Source organism: Amblyomma maculatum, chromosome 1, assembly GCF_055883805.1.
Source record: "Amblyomma maculatum isolate TAMU_Amacu chromosome 1, ASM5588380v1, whole genome shotgun sequence".
Taxonomy (NCBI): Eukaryota; Metazoa; Arthropoda; class Arachnida; order Ixodida; family Ixodidae; genus Amblyomma; species Amblyomma maculatum.
This window is the reverse complement of record NC_139344.1, coordinates 170,685,969-170,700,129: the sequence shown is the minus strand read 5'-3', so window position 1 is coordinate 170,700,129 and position 14,161 is coordinate 170,685,969. Positions and strand designations below refer to the sequence as shown.

The window sequence follows — 14,161 nt, the reverse complement described above, 5'->3', positions numbered from 1 at the left end:
CACCTGTGGAGGATTACCGCTGCTAACATACAATTTTGGCAGCATGCAGACATTGAAGGCGCCTGCTAACAGAATGTAGTGAATGTACTTCTTTTTTGCGTGTTCTGTCGCATGCTCCTCACAATGCAGTATTGAATTGGTGTTCAGCTATCAATTGTGCCTTCTCTGGTGACAAATTGCCCGTGAAGCTGTTGCTGGTTCCATTTACATTCAACGTTTTTCTGGTTTCTTAACTTTCAGAGGAATACCTATAGGGGACCGCAGCTTTGCAGGGGGGCGCTGCAGGCGCCAGTGAAAAGCGCCCTTTTCGGCCGCGTGATAATTGGTCGGGCAGGCCGGTTCCTCCTACCATTAAATAGCTGCGCGAGTACCTCTTGAAAGGGGTCAGTTCTGCACGTGCTGGGCTGCTGCAGAACTGTTTGTGCAGTCGCAGGCTTTCTCCTTTGTGCTTGAAAGCTTACGCATGCTTCAGAGAATTTGGAAAATTTGGCAGCGCAAACGTGGGAAAAAAAAAACAAAAAAGAAAAAAAAAAAACTAGTGGATCATGTCCTCTCCGTGAGGCAAATTGATGAAAACACCATTATCAAACGGGGCTTTTAGTGTCGCAAGTAATTAAGTGGCAAGATAATCTACAACGTGGAAATCGAGTAAATACCTTTTTTTTAACATAGTCATCTGCACAATACAAACTTTTATTCGATGGTACAGTGCGGTGCACGCAGTTTCGCTGACTGAAAGCTTGGATTTTGATACTTTTTATGCTAATAATAATGAAAATTGCCTTTATTTTGACACAAATTAAGAGTCCTGAAGGCGATATGTGAGGCTGAAGAGAAAAACGGGACCATCCACCGATTACGCCTACCAACTGCTCGCTTATGGTTAAAAGAAAAATGCCGTAAGCTTGAGTTAATATAGTGCCATAGAGATAAACAGTTGCTTATTTATTTATTGCTATCACAGCGCACACATATCCATGAAACAATCTATTTGCAGAGCCAATGCTCATAAGGCTCACTGATTTGCAAGCAAACATTTTTACTTTTCACAATTTTTTTTTTCCGAAACTGCATTTGGCCGCATGAACACTCATCAGTAAATAACGATAATGGAGAAATGCTCAACGAAATGTTACGGTTCCGTACAAAAGTTCAGTAAATAAATATTTCAATAAATTGTCATACTTTCTTCAATTGGATAGAACTCTGGTCTAGTTGGAGGCCATTCATGGTAAAAAAATTGTGGGCGCGTGTCCTCTTTCTCTGTACTCGTAAATTGTGCGAGAAAAACGTTTCATCGTAAGCATTTTTTTTTTTGCATTCATGGCTGTGCTCTCCAAAGCAAAAGCTTATAAGAAGCAGTGGCAAATGCACTTGCAGGGATGACATTCTGTGACACTGCAAGCATGGTGCTGTTTTGTGCTTTTAATAAAAAGAATCAAGAGGATCCATTCCGCACCCCTGGGCACAATAAATTTCCTCCCTCTCTGAACGCCGTGGAATGCAGCGACCAGCAACATTTCTTTTCGTGCACCTGCGAGTAAGACGGCGCATGCACACAATGAAGGGGAGGGTGCCAGCGGTGTGCATACCAGTTGGGACGTGGGTGATTCAATGCGCTCCGCCGGCAACGTTCCCAACCAGTAGTTCAGAAATGACCGTCAGAGGAAGGAGGCGACGCTGGTGTAGTGGGAGCAAACTTCAGGTGCGTTCCTCTATACGACATATGAACAAATATGCAAGTGGATATGGTAGATTTCAGCCAACTCGCATTTTTGCAGTGCGCAGAGTGTGGAGACGTTTAACACACATATCATACATACTGATATAATCGTGTTACTCGATCAAGAAATCAGTGTTTTTTTCACAGTTCAATAAATAGTATAGAACTAAGGAGTATAGACATCAAATTTTTGCCCGCATATTTTCTTCCTTTAAATGATGCATTAGACATTAGCATGCATGGATCACCCAGTGGTATTTGCCCGTGACCACTAAATACTTTACATAGGAACTTCTTTTGGTGCCGTTTCAGTTTCTTTTCATAATCCAACGATGGCTGTGACGTCAAGTTGGCATGTAGGTCATGCGAGACACAAGGAGAAAACCAATATAACTGCCAATACTGCATTTGTTGGCATTCCAACTTTTGAAGCAACCTGGCTTATGTCCGTAGTGAATTAAAACTAAGTCTCAATAATTGTAGGAAGTTTTTTTTTTCATTCCTACACGTCATAGCCATGATTCAGATGATTAAACTGAAACAGCATCGAGGAAGAAAATAAGTTTAAGTTTTAAATTATTCAGGAGTCGTAGTTGAGTACTACATGGTGATTCATGTATTTCGATATCTAATACAGTCGTGCCTCGTTAATACGACCCCCGTTAATATGGACGACTCGAATTATGGACAGTTTTTCTGGGGACCAAACCTTTTCCATGCATTTATGCCTCATTAATATGGAAATTAGCTGTTCGGAAAATGGACAAGGAGAAAATGCATGGATACCAATAGGGTCCATGTATTTTTGTCGCATTAATATGGACAGTTATGAAAACCAAATTGTTGCATTGCTTCAAAGATAATTTCTCTTCTACATTTTGTTCACAGGCACCACATTAACGTAGTGCCAATGACTGACTGATTGCCATTCCCGCTTGTGATTTCATATTTTACACTGTGAAGTTGCGCATTCGATGCACGTTATGATTTTTTTTATTGCATGGATTCACTTGAACAAAACTCTGACAGCAGCTTATGCCTTGTAGAAAATAGGATTCAGCAACTTTCAGCCGACTGAATGCTGATACGTAGCAAGGGTTCGTGGAAGATGAAAAGTAGAAGTCAAGTAATTTATTAATGAAACGCCGTCGAGAACAATATGCAACTGCATCACAATACTTTCAATTGCATCGCATTTGAAGCATAGGGTGACTCGGATAATATTTCGTAGCTCCTAATGCCAATTTCGCTGGTCTACATTAGGCTGTAAAGCATACCTTATCCTTAGTGGTTTTTGTTTTCAGAAAAAAATTCTGATTCGTTATTACGGACGACTCGCTTTATGAACAGCTTAGTGCGGAAACCAAAGTGTCCATATTAACGAGGCACGACTGATTCAATTTGAAAGAAGCACCAACTACGATTTGGTGTCTATAGTCCTTTAATATCTATTTACTAGGATAGATACGCAATCAATAAAAGCAGTATTCACACAGGTGGTGTCTCCCTCTCCTGGTATAGGAGAGCACACGCCATATAACCAAAATTTTTCACTTACGATGGGCATTGTGCTGACATAGACTTTGGCAGTGGGGAGGCGACGGTTCATTTGGCTGGAATACACAACGCTCTCTCTCCACCCTTTTTGCCAGGAAGCGAGTGGCGTTTTCATTGTATGTCTTGTCGAGATCCCAGCTCACACTCTGCAGTATGCCAGCCATGGCAGTTCTTGTTTTAGCCAGCACTTTGTGTTACACTGATGTTCCTTTCAGCACCAACTGTCTATGTGAACTGTAGAGCCCCTCCATAGCTTCAGTGTCAATGTAGGGCTTTAGTGTGACATAAGGCATAAGGCAGTTCCAATGTTTGGCAACATCATGATTTGTAAAATCTGGTTCTATAAAATTGGGCTTTAAACTTTAAGTTGTTGTCTTGATTGCTGTTAGTTCTGCATCAAATCGCTAGACACTTCTATACTGGCAAAAACACTTCATGCCATCCAGACTGCTGCTGAAAGTCGCATTCGCACACGGCAAACATGCCAACGCCCAGTGAATGTCCCCCACAGTCTTGATGGGAAGTGGCCTTTTGTCGCCTTGGTCTTTTTTGTGACTAGCGTGGCAGTCTGTTATGCAGCACTGCTGTCGGTGCTGCTTCTTCCACTTTGGGTTCGTGACAATTGAAGCATTACAGGGACCCAACGAGGCCAGTTAAGATGAGGCAGGTGCAACTTGATGCAAATGACCACCTGCAGGCACTTCTTGGCTGGCTCAGTATTGATGCTTGCGGCCAGTAAGTAGTGACTCAGGTTCATAATGGCTTGATCAGCACCCAAATTGTGCGAATATTCAAAATTTCAAATACGAATCAAATGTTTCTTATTCGTATTCGAAAACTCTTATTCCAAATTTTTCGAATATTCGAAAATTACCAAATACACCCAAAATTTTCCAATTCACTGCAGTAGCACTGCACTGAGTGCATCGCCGCAATGCTTGGACTACGTGGATTGTGCGGTGGGTAAAGCATCTTTAAAATGTGACGGGGCAGTTTTGTGAAGAGGGCTTTCATCGACAGTGTGCGCAAAGCAAAGCAGTTGACAAAAACAAGAAAGAAATGGCGCTTCTCATTTGGGTTTCCTCTCAAATGCGGGCAAATATTGTGCAAGTGTTGATCAGATACAATTACTGTGATGCAAACGGTTTTCAGCAGTTTTTTCAGGCCCATTCAATAATTCGAGCTCTCGGTTAATACAGACATTTTTTGGTCCCTTAAAGGCTGAGTTAACGAGAGTTTACTGTATTCATAGTGGTTCACCGCGCTAACACCTAAAACGACAAGAAACACAACATAGAGGTTTTAGGTGTTGGCGCGGTGAACCACTATGAATAACCAACTAGGCCCACTTCTTGCCATTTTAGTGTTCAGCAGTGATATGACAGCTCCACCCGATTTCATGCAGGTCCCTCCTGCACTGAAAAGTGTATACCCTACTGAAAAATTCATGAATATTATATGGGATTCCATATACCTGTTTTCAGTGAAAACAGGTACTATATATGGAATCCTGTATAATATTTATGAATTTTTCAGTAGGGTATACACTTTTGTGTTCAATTCTAGTTTAATCTTGTTTGAAAATACCACATGAATTCTGAAATAAACAAGATGAAAAATGTTTGCTATTTCTAATCTTTTTTTTCACTGATATTTGACATTCGAAGACATTTTTTTTTTATATATTCGTATTCATTTTATATTTGAAAAGTTCAATATTTGTACACCCCTACTTATTAACTATAGCAATATTGAACATCCGTATGTAGTTCAGCCAGTAGCATCCCCTTCCGTCTGTCTTCATACAGCTACATGACGCTTTAGCAGCTAATAAAGTGCATTTAGCTCATTCGTGCCTCTTGGGGTAACAATTGATGTCATGTAACAGATTGCATCTAAGCATGTAAAAAGTGACCATAGTACTGCCATCTGTTGAACACATGGCAAATGCTGAAGGCCTTGTTTTAGTACTGATCAGCAGATGGTACAGGATCTGCATGGCAACTAGAGTGGCGCAGAGACTATGTCTCCGCTTAAAGAGGTGCTTGTCCATCAAGGCACGCACAGGAGGTACACAAGAAACCAGGACAAATAAATAAGAAGTTTAAAAGCCAGGTCAGAAATACAGAGTTTAAAAACTGGATTAAATGAGGGAAAAAAGAAAGTGGAAAAAGCAAATCGTGAAGGAATCATTCTGTGACAGTTCAAGAGGCAGTGCTCTACCCTTTCAAGTGAAATCAGAGTGTCTTGGAAAGCTAAGCTATGGCAGAAAAAAGTGAACATATTTTATTAGAATGCAGCAGTATCCATCCAGATGTCTATACAGGCACAGTCGCTCACTCTTAATGAAGCCTTAGGATTTGGAAGTAGCAAAAGCAATGCGAATGAATTGGTGGTAAATGTTAGCAAAAGGCAATTGGAAGATTGATGGTTCCAAAGCAGGGCAGTGATGTGGAAAAAAGTTCAGGATTGAAAACTGGTCAAACATAAAATTCAGCAGGTTTTGTATATACAGAAAAATAGCAAGTTTGACAGCCTGGTTAAAGAAATCCTACAAAGAAAAAGGAAACCGAGAATGTGGTGGCAGCTGTCACCACCCTATTTCATAGGGGATGCTCCTAATATCTATTCATTCGATGAAGAAATGGAAGAATGCAAAGTTGCAAAATGAAAGGTGAAAGGTGGTGGGATAGGGTAGAGGAAATCATGGCATAAAGTAGGAATGAAGTTACAAATAAAAGGAAGGATTACTGAAAAACGACGAAAAGAAAAACAAGGAAAGAAGGGAGCAAGTGAGAGAGAAAAAGAAAAGGGTCATAGATGACAACATAGCTGTTCTATGGAAAAAAATAAAAAAATCTGAGATCTATGCTTTGCATTACCTCGTCTCTTCCCAGACTTAATTTTTTTTCCAGGCCATGGAAATGTATTGTGAGGTGGTAATGCACTATTGCTGCAGGTATAGAGTGTGAGCATTCCTTATACAGTAGTGCTAGCACTGGCTGGACCATAAAAGCAATTTATTTGTTTGTGGCTTAGCACAAGAATAAATAAAACAACAAGGAGAACCAGTGGTAACAAAATGGCTACAGGCTTAATGCACTTGCTTGATGCTATCTAGCCCCAGTTGTCATCAAATGTTTGCAAGTTACATCCATTCATCTTCTTCAGTGAAGCAGAATTGGTATGGGTGCACACCTTGAATGTTGTTTTCCTTAACGTACCTGGAACGAGCAAAAAGTTAGCATTGGTCTGCAGGGGAACCTCAAAGGAAGATCCACTTTACTAAATGTTCAACTTCATTGATAAGCCCAAATTTTGACACAGGCACCAGAACAAAACAATGCTTCAGAGAAGGAAAAATTTGTATACCACAAGCGGTTGAAAACAGTTTTTGTTGCTTCAGAAAGTTGCAAGTTTGAAGCCCTACTGCATGCACAATAAAATCTTGTTGCACATCAGTATTTATTTATTAGATCTATTCAACCTAGAGGCATTGAGATCTATCTTGCCACTGAATCATTTTCTGGGTATTCTCTGGTGGTTCATTTTCCTCATTTCAGGCAAAAATTGTAGTCCTAGACCTGAAAGTTTTTGCTCACTGGCGTTGTAAAATCTGCCAAAAATTCAAAAAACATCAGAAAATGGACGACTGATTTCATTAAAAAAATAAATGTCATCTTCAAGTTCTGATAAAATTTCTCTGAATAATCCTCAGTAATTCATAATTATAACATGCAAAAAAGCTGTCACAGTTAATTCACTCATTTTACTGACTGCTTTTGGTTACAGCAAAGGCTACAGGCACAAATAAAATGCTTAAAGGACCAGAATGAAATGAAATTAGAATGAGTTCATGACATCATCCCACTCCCTTTTTGTTCATAACAAAGCACCTTATCGCCATGCACACATGCAATAATAAGGATTGTTGTCACGGATACAGTCAGGCACAAAACTCTTTACGCTGCCTGTTGGCCATGTGTGCTCAACAATGTCTGTTAACAAATAGCGCCTAATATTTTACTTGGGCTCTTCAGGTCCAGGCAAATAACCCTTTTAGAAATACAGTCAAGCCTGAATACATCGAAGCAGCTATTCCGAATTATCAGCTATATCAAACAAACAAATTATCGCCTCTAAAATTTTGTGTAAAAGTGTAGAAAAATTGCACTGCATATTCTGCAATTCGCTGCAATTTCGCTGGTCATTTGATATATAAAACTGTGCGCTGCATCTTCTAACGGTGCTGCTTAATTAATTTCCATGTGCAGAGAGCTGCGCAGCCTTGGACACCTGCTGCCAGGCCTAGTGCTGTCAACTTTGTTACAAAAAGGCATGACAGTGACCTTTGGTGTCTTGTATTCTTTTCCCATGCCACATTGCCTTCATAAGGTGAAGCTAGCTTAACTGAGCCTAGCAGCGGCCCTCGCATGGTATGCTTCTTTGCCAAAGGCTGCGCTGAAACCTAAAACCTCTTCATTTTACTAAACGATAACTTTGTTTATACAGTGAAAGCTTGTTAATTCGAACCTCGATAATTCTAACTACACTACTTGGGCTGGCCAAGCTCCATAGAGATGTGTACAAAAAAAGTCTGTTAATTTGAATGTGAGTCGGTTCCGCTACAGATAATTTGAATTACATGGTGCCACGTCTGGCCGACAAGGCGTCCAGCACATGGCCAAAGAAACGCCCTTGCTATAGGGTAGCATATTTACATGGCTGCGCGCGCCCAAAACAAGGACAAAGGAAAGACCAGGTAACACCATGGAAGAGTGGGTAAAGTGCAACCGTTACATGATTGACGCGGCGGCCAGCGGTGCCGGAGAATAGGTGGGTGGCGGCTGTGGCTGCTTGATGTTTGTTCTGCGTGACCTCCAAGTCTTGCAACTCAATGCTGGTGAATTCGACCCCCTTTAACTCAGAAATATGGAAAAGTGTTTTTGTCGGTGCGGTCCCAACCGACCCTCATGTAAGGCTGTGGCACTGGACGGACACTAGGCTGTGTCTGGCTACAACTGCATGATCGTCAAAATAGCACTCCTCAAGCCTGAACTACATGTTGCGTAGTAGACCGCGCACCTCTTACGTGTGTGCAACAGAATGTGCGACAAAACACAAATGGCGTCATCCAACACCACCTAAATAGGTTGACTACATAGTTTCAGTTTCGCTTTTATGAACTTTGCACTGTCTGCGCCAGCCCATGGCAACAGCGGTCATTGGCCACGCATCAGCCAGCTCAGTTCAGTCGTTCAGTCGTGTCCGACTCTTCGTGACCCTATGGACCATGTCACACCACGCTTTCTGGTCTCTCACTATCTTCCTAACATCACATAACTTCATCTGCAGTGCCTCGAGAATGCCATCTAACCATCGCGTTCGCTGCCTACCCCTTCTCTGGCGACCCTCAACCTTTCCCAACATCAAATCTTTCTCCAGCGACTCCTCTCTTCTCATCAGATGACCAAAGTAGCAGAGCTTTAACTTTAGAATTTGACCCTCCAATGAGCAGTCAGGGTTTATGGTTGACAATATCGACCGATTTGATCTACTGGCAGTCCAAGGAACTCTCAAGAGTCTTCGCCAGCACCACACTTCAAACGCGTCAATTCTTCAGCGGACGGCCTTTTTCACAGTCCAACTCTCGCATCCATACATCACAACTGGAAAGACCATAGCACGAGTTATACGGATCTTGGTTGGAAGACTAATGTCTCTGCTCTTTACTAGGCGGTCAAGGCTAACCATTGCTCTCTTTCCCAGAAGCAGGCGTCTCCTAATTTCATGGCTGCAGTCTCCTTCCAAGGTAATCTTGGAGCCCAAGAAGAGAAAATCTGTCACAGCTTCCACTTCTTGTCCATTGATGCTCCAGGACTTGATAGGGCAAGACGCCATGATCTTTGTCTTTTTGATGTTCAGTTTAAGCCCAAACTTCTCACTCTCTTCTTGTACGAGCATCAGAAGTCTCTTAAGTTCCACTTCACTTTCTGCCATTAAAGTGGTATCATCCGCATATCTAAGGCTGTTGATACGTTTTCCAGCAATCTTCACTCCAGTTGAAGACTTGTCCAGACCGGCCGTCCTCATGATGCACTCTGCATATAGGTTAAATAGGCAGGGCGACAGTATACAGCCTTGTCTCACTCCTTTCTCAATCGGAAACCAATCAGTAAGACCATGCCCAGTTCTGACTGTGGCCTCTTGTCCTTCATACAGGTTCCTGAGGAGACAGATGAGGTGAATTGGAACTCCCATCTCTTGGAGACCTTGCCACAATCTGCTGTGATTTATGCAGTCAAACGCTTTCGCATAATCAATAAAGCAGAAGCAGATGGGTTTCTGGAACTCTCTTGCTTTTTCCATGATCCAGCGAAGGTTGGCAATTTGGTCTCTAGTTCCTCTGCCCTTGCGAAACCCAGCTTGCACGTCCGGAAGCTCCCGATCCACATACTGCTGCAGCCTTCCTCGGAGGATTTTCAACACCACCTTGCTAGCATGCGAAATAAGCGCGATCATGAGCCAGCTAACCGATAGCAATTGTGCAACGTTTTGGACGGCAGTAGTAGGTTTTTCTTTTATATACTCCCAAAATGCACACTCGTCAACTGTTATAGAGTGCATCGTGCAGTGAAGCCTCGCACTCCACACAGGCTGCTGGTGTACACTGCTCCTACCGTGTCGCACCATGAAGGATGAGTGTCAGCAAGAAATCAAGGCCGCTGGCACTCCGCCAAGTCCTCCCCCCTTCCAACGCTAGAGCTCACTTGAAAAGATGCTCGTAATAATAATAATAATAATAATAATAATAATAATAATAATAATAATAATAATAATAATAATAATAATAATCAATCAACCTTTGTTTAATGTGCGCAGGAACAACCATGTGGTCTTTGTGCTGCAGCACACACACAAAAAAAGTGACAATGCACACACCAGTTTTACCCACACACAGAACACAAAAGAAGAAACAAATACAGTGAAAGCTCGTTAATTCAAACCTCGATAATTCGAATTTTCGGATAATTCGAACTACACTACCTGGTCCGGCAGAGCTCCATAGAGATCTGTGTATAAAAAAGCCCGTTCATTCGAATATGAGCTGGTTCCGGTACGGATAATTCGAACTACGCGCCGCCGCGTCTGGGTGGCAAAAAAAAAAAAAAAAAAAAAAAAAAAAAAAAAAAAAAAAAAAAAAAAAAAGATAAAACTAAAAATAAAACACCTCCGCAATCGGAAGCCGTAATTAAAGGCTGCGCACGTCCAAAACGGGGACAGAAGATGGAACCAGGTAAAACAATGGAAGAGTGGGTAAAACTTGAATGGCGCCATGACCGGTGCGGCGGCGGGCGGCGTTGGAGGGAGGGGACGGCGGCCGCGGCAAGGTCAGTGCATGGCCGCAGCGGCGGCTGCTTGCTCTCTCTTCTGCGCAACCTTCGTAGCTCGCAACTAAATAGTCGTTAATTCCAACCCTGTTAATTTGGAAATAGGGGTATAAGTACTGTCGGCGCGGCCCCAGCCAACGCCCACGAAAGGCTATGATCTCGAACGGGCACTATGGGTTAAACTTTTTTTTTTTTTTGGCAATAGCCATCCATCCTTCCAATCATTTGTCAATGGAAGCACGCGAGTCAGCCGCGATCGTAACGCCGGCTTTTAGCACCATTCGCTTTAAAAGCCGCTTGCTGATATCGCGCTAGTAGACGGCGCCCGCCCCAGTCGCTCATAGCATGATAAAGCAAACTTGCTGAAAAGGAGGCTAGCACAACCGGACAAGCGCTGGCACTTTGCCAAGTTCGCTCCCCCCCATGCTGGAGCTAAAAATCAAAAGATAAACACGCCGTTATCGCTTTATCACTGCGCAGCATCTTGGCGCACTGCCAAGAAATGTGTTGTGGATGGTGATGGCAGAAACGGAGGGATGCGCTAACGACTGACGCCTTTTTTTCTTTTCTTTTTCAGATTGGTAGGCTGGGTGGGTTCATTGTGCGAGCCAGTCCATTACACGACTAAATACTGTACGTTTACTGTAATACAAATGGTTCTAGTCAGTATTTTTGAGGCCATGCGATAATTCGAACATCGGATAATTCGAACTTTTTTTCCGGGTCCCGTGAAGTTGGAATTGACGAGCTTTTACTGTAACATATGAAATAAAACTCAGACGAAAAGTGTCACGGAAAGAAAGAAATCAATAAGTAGCATGTCTTATATATACAATCAGAAAATTGTAGAGCACATCACAAAAAAAAAAGATAATAACAATAATAATAATAGTAGTAGCAGTAGTAGTAGGTTTACAGAGGAAGGGAAATGTGCAGTATCTGTCACACTTCATCTGAACTTCACCGAAAGGAGGAAGGTGTGGGTGAAAGTAGAGAGAGAGAAAGAGGAGTCGTAGTGGAAGGCTATGGGGTAATTTCGACCACTTGGGGACCTTTAACATGCACTGTCATCGCACAGCATATCCATGTCACTCGGTTTTGCCTCTGTCGAAATGCAGCTGCCAGCGGTCAGGTACATGCACCGTGATGCACCATCGCTGTGAAGCATCTGGTGCGCTGCAAAGAAATGCGCTGGGGACTGCGACGGCGTGAAGCAGAGGAATAAGCTAAAGACGAATGCTTTTTTTTTTTTTTTTTCAATTCTCAGTGGCAAAAGTGGGGGTTAGGTTCACTATGCAAGTGGGTTCAATACCCGAGTAAATACACTAAATTTACCGTAATGCAAATGGTTCTTGCCAGGTTTTTCCAGGCCATTCAATACATCAAATATTGAATAAATTGAACATTTTTTCCAGTCCCGTATAGTTCGAATTAACGAGCTTTTACTGTAGTGTGCTGATAACATGAATAAACATCTTAAGACAGGTAGCAGCTTCAGTGTGAAGCTGCTACCAGACCTTGAACACTGCAAAAACTGTGTCACTAGCATAGGTTTCTAGGTTACAGAAAAAGCTTATCTGTAGAATTTCGATATAATGAAGGTTCAGTATACTGAAATCTTTCGAGATCCCCTTTGGGTTCCATATATATATATATATAATCAGATTGAGTTTAAGTTCCTGATAAGAACTATGCCATCAGGATCTTGCAAGCTTTCTACTATAGCAGGAAAACTGCCTGTTCTGATGCCCTCTTCTTGTATTGCAGGTACCAGAACAGTTATGCTATGACACTTAGCTGCTCTTAAACCGTGTTAGCAGGCAAATATTCTTGTAAAAATCCTTTTAAGTATCTTTTGCAAGAAAACTATGACAACAATGTCTGAATGTACCGGCAAATTAAGCATAAGGAAGTTAACACACTTCATTCGCTAGTTTCTGAAATACATCCAGTGCTGAATGTTGTAGGCTGCCTGGCCAGCAAGCGATTATCAAGCGGCGCAGGGAACAGGTATGCGCTGACATGCGCAGTAGCAACCGAGGTGGGAGTGACCCTCCTTTTATAAAACACGCGCAACAGAACACTTGTGGGACTGGCGAGGAGAGAACAATTGATGGCGGGAGCGCTGCCTCGGGTTCCGCGTATGTGAGTGTTTGTCCGGGCCTTCGGGGCTTATTTCTTTATGCTTTCCAAGACTGGTTGCTTTGCCTAGCCTAGGCCTTTGTTTAGTTGAACCCGCGTAGGTGCGAGCGTCCTTTTTGAATTATGTTTTCATTTCCATAATAAAGGCCCCCTTCTTTTGGAACTGCGTTGCTTGTTGGGTGGTTTGCCATTCTCAAACCCCTTTAATAAGAAGGCGCAGCCTTCAATGTTAATTATTATTTTCCACTTTTTAGAGTAGCGACTACTATAGAGTCTGCTAATAATGAGAGTTTGCGAGCTATACCCTCCTGTAGCAAATAGAGTGGCAGAGAGAGTTTTTCATAACTTTTACAGAATCACACATATAGTAATGATAAATACCTTTCAGCCTGCCATACCACCAGAGGCATACAGAAACCAAATCAGCCAGCTCATTATACAGGGTATCTCACTTAAGACATTCTGGAAACTTTAAAAATAGAATTTTTGAGTTGAAAAGCCAATTTTTTTTGGCATAGTATTGCCAGCGGTGGTGTGGTGGTGGTGGAAGCATCAAAATACAAGTAAAATGTACTAACTAGCAGGCTAATTAACTAATAGGACATAGTTAACCTTTTGACAATTACTACTAAGGTCTTTATTCATTGAGAGATTTAAAGGCCACTGTCAGTGACATCTATATCAGTTTTTAAATCTTTCATAAAGCCATCCTCATGATCACTGCAACACGAAGACTTTTGTGGCCGCACTCAGGTGAAAGCAGGAGAGAGAGAGCGGCTGCAGACAGTACTATCCACACCTACAAGCACGCGTTGCACAGCAGCATGCACTTGCAACGTGCTCGGAAGGAGACCGCAGAATAGGCATGCCGTTGCAAGACGCGCGCTCATAGGGCTGGCTAGTGCTGTGTGCGGCTGCTTGCCCAAGTGCAGCCCCAAAATTCCTCGTGCTGCAGCGCCCATTCTGACAATACTGTGCTGAAGAAAGTGGTCTTCTAACACAAAAATCTCATGTTTAAAAACTGCGAAAAGTCTCAGGTTTAAGACAGTTGCAATTGCTACTGATTTCTGAAATGTTTCCCTCTTTCTTCCACCTAAATTTGACTTTATCAGCTCATTATTTACTTCACTATTTCAGAATAATTACGAAGCCAAATTCTGAAATGATGAAAGATCAAATTTTTACATTTAGCTTATGCTTAATGTTCTCAATCCACATTGTTTTTACTAATTTGCTGGCTTCTTGAAAATGCACAAAAACAGCTTACTCTTCAAGTGTTTTGCCAAGTCTGTCAAATTCCTTCCTTAGGACCTTGATCTTCATTCTCTCCTGCAAGAAAAAGGTTGCA

The 14,161-nt window shown here is 42.2% G+C and overlaps 1 protein-coding gene across 2 annotated transcripts in view; it reads right to left on the bottom strand.

Annotated features, from left to right (window-relative positions):
• Nucleotides 1-5,383: 5,383 nt before the first annotated feature.
• The window catches only part of LOC146204854 (uncharacterized), a 92,972-nt gene continuing 84,194 nt past the window's right edge, over nt 5,384-14,161 (bottom strand). Inside the window, exons 8-9 of one of the 2 annotated variants that reach the window (XM_084589575.1) lie at nt 14,081-14,142; nt 5,384-6,504 (exon numbers count right to left, since the gene is read on the bottom strand). In XM_084589575.1, coding sequence (XP_084445701.1) covers nt 6,429-6,504; nt 14,081-14,142 — 138 coding nt within the window. In that variant the 3' untranslated portion in view covers nt 5,384-6,428. The remainder of the gene's footprint in view (nt 6,505-14,080; nt 14,143-14,161) is intronic. The other variant, XM_084589574.1, reaches the window with a different exon arrangement.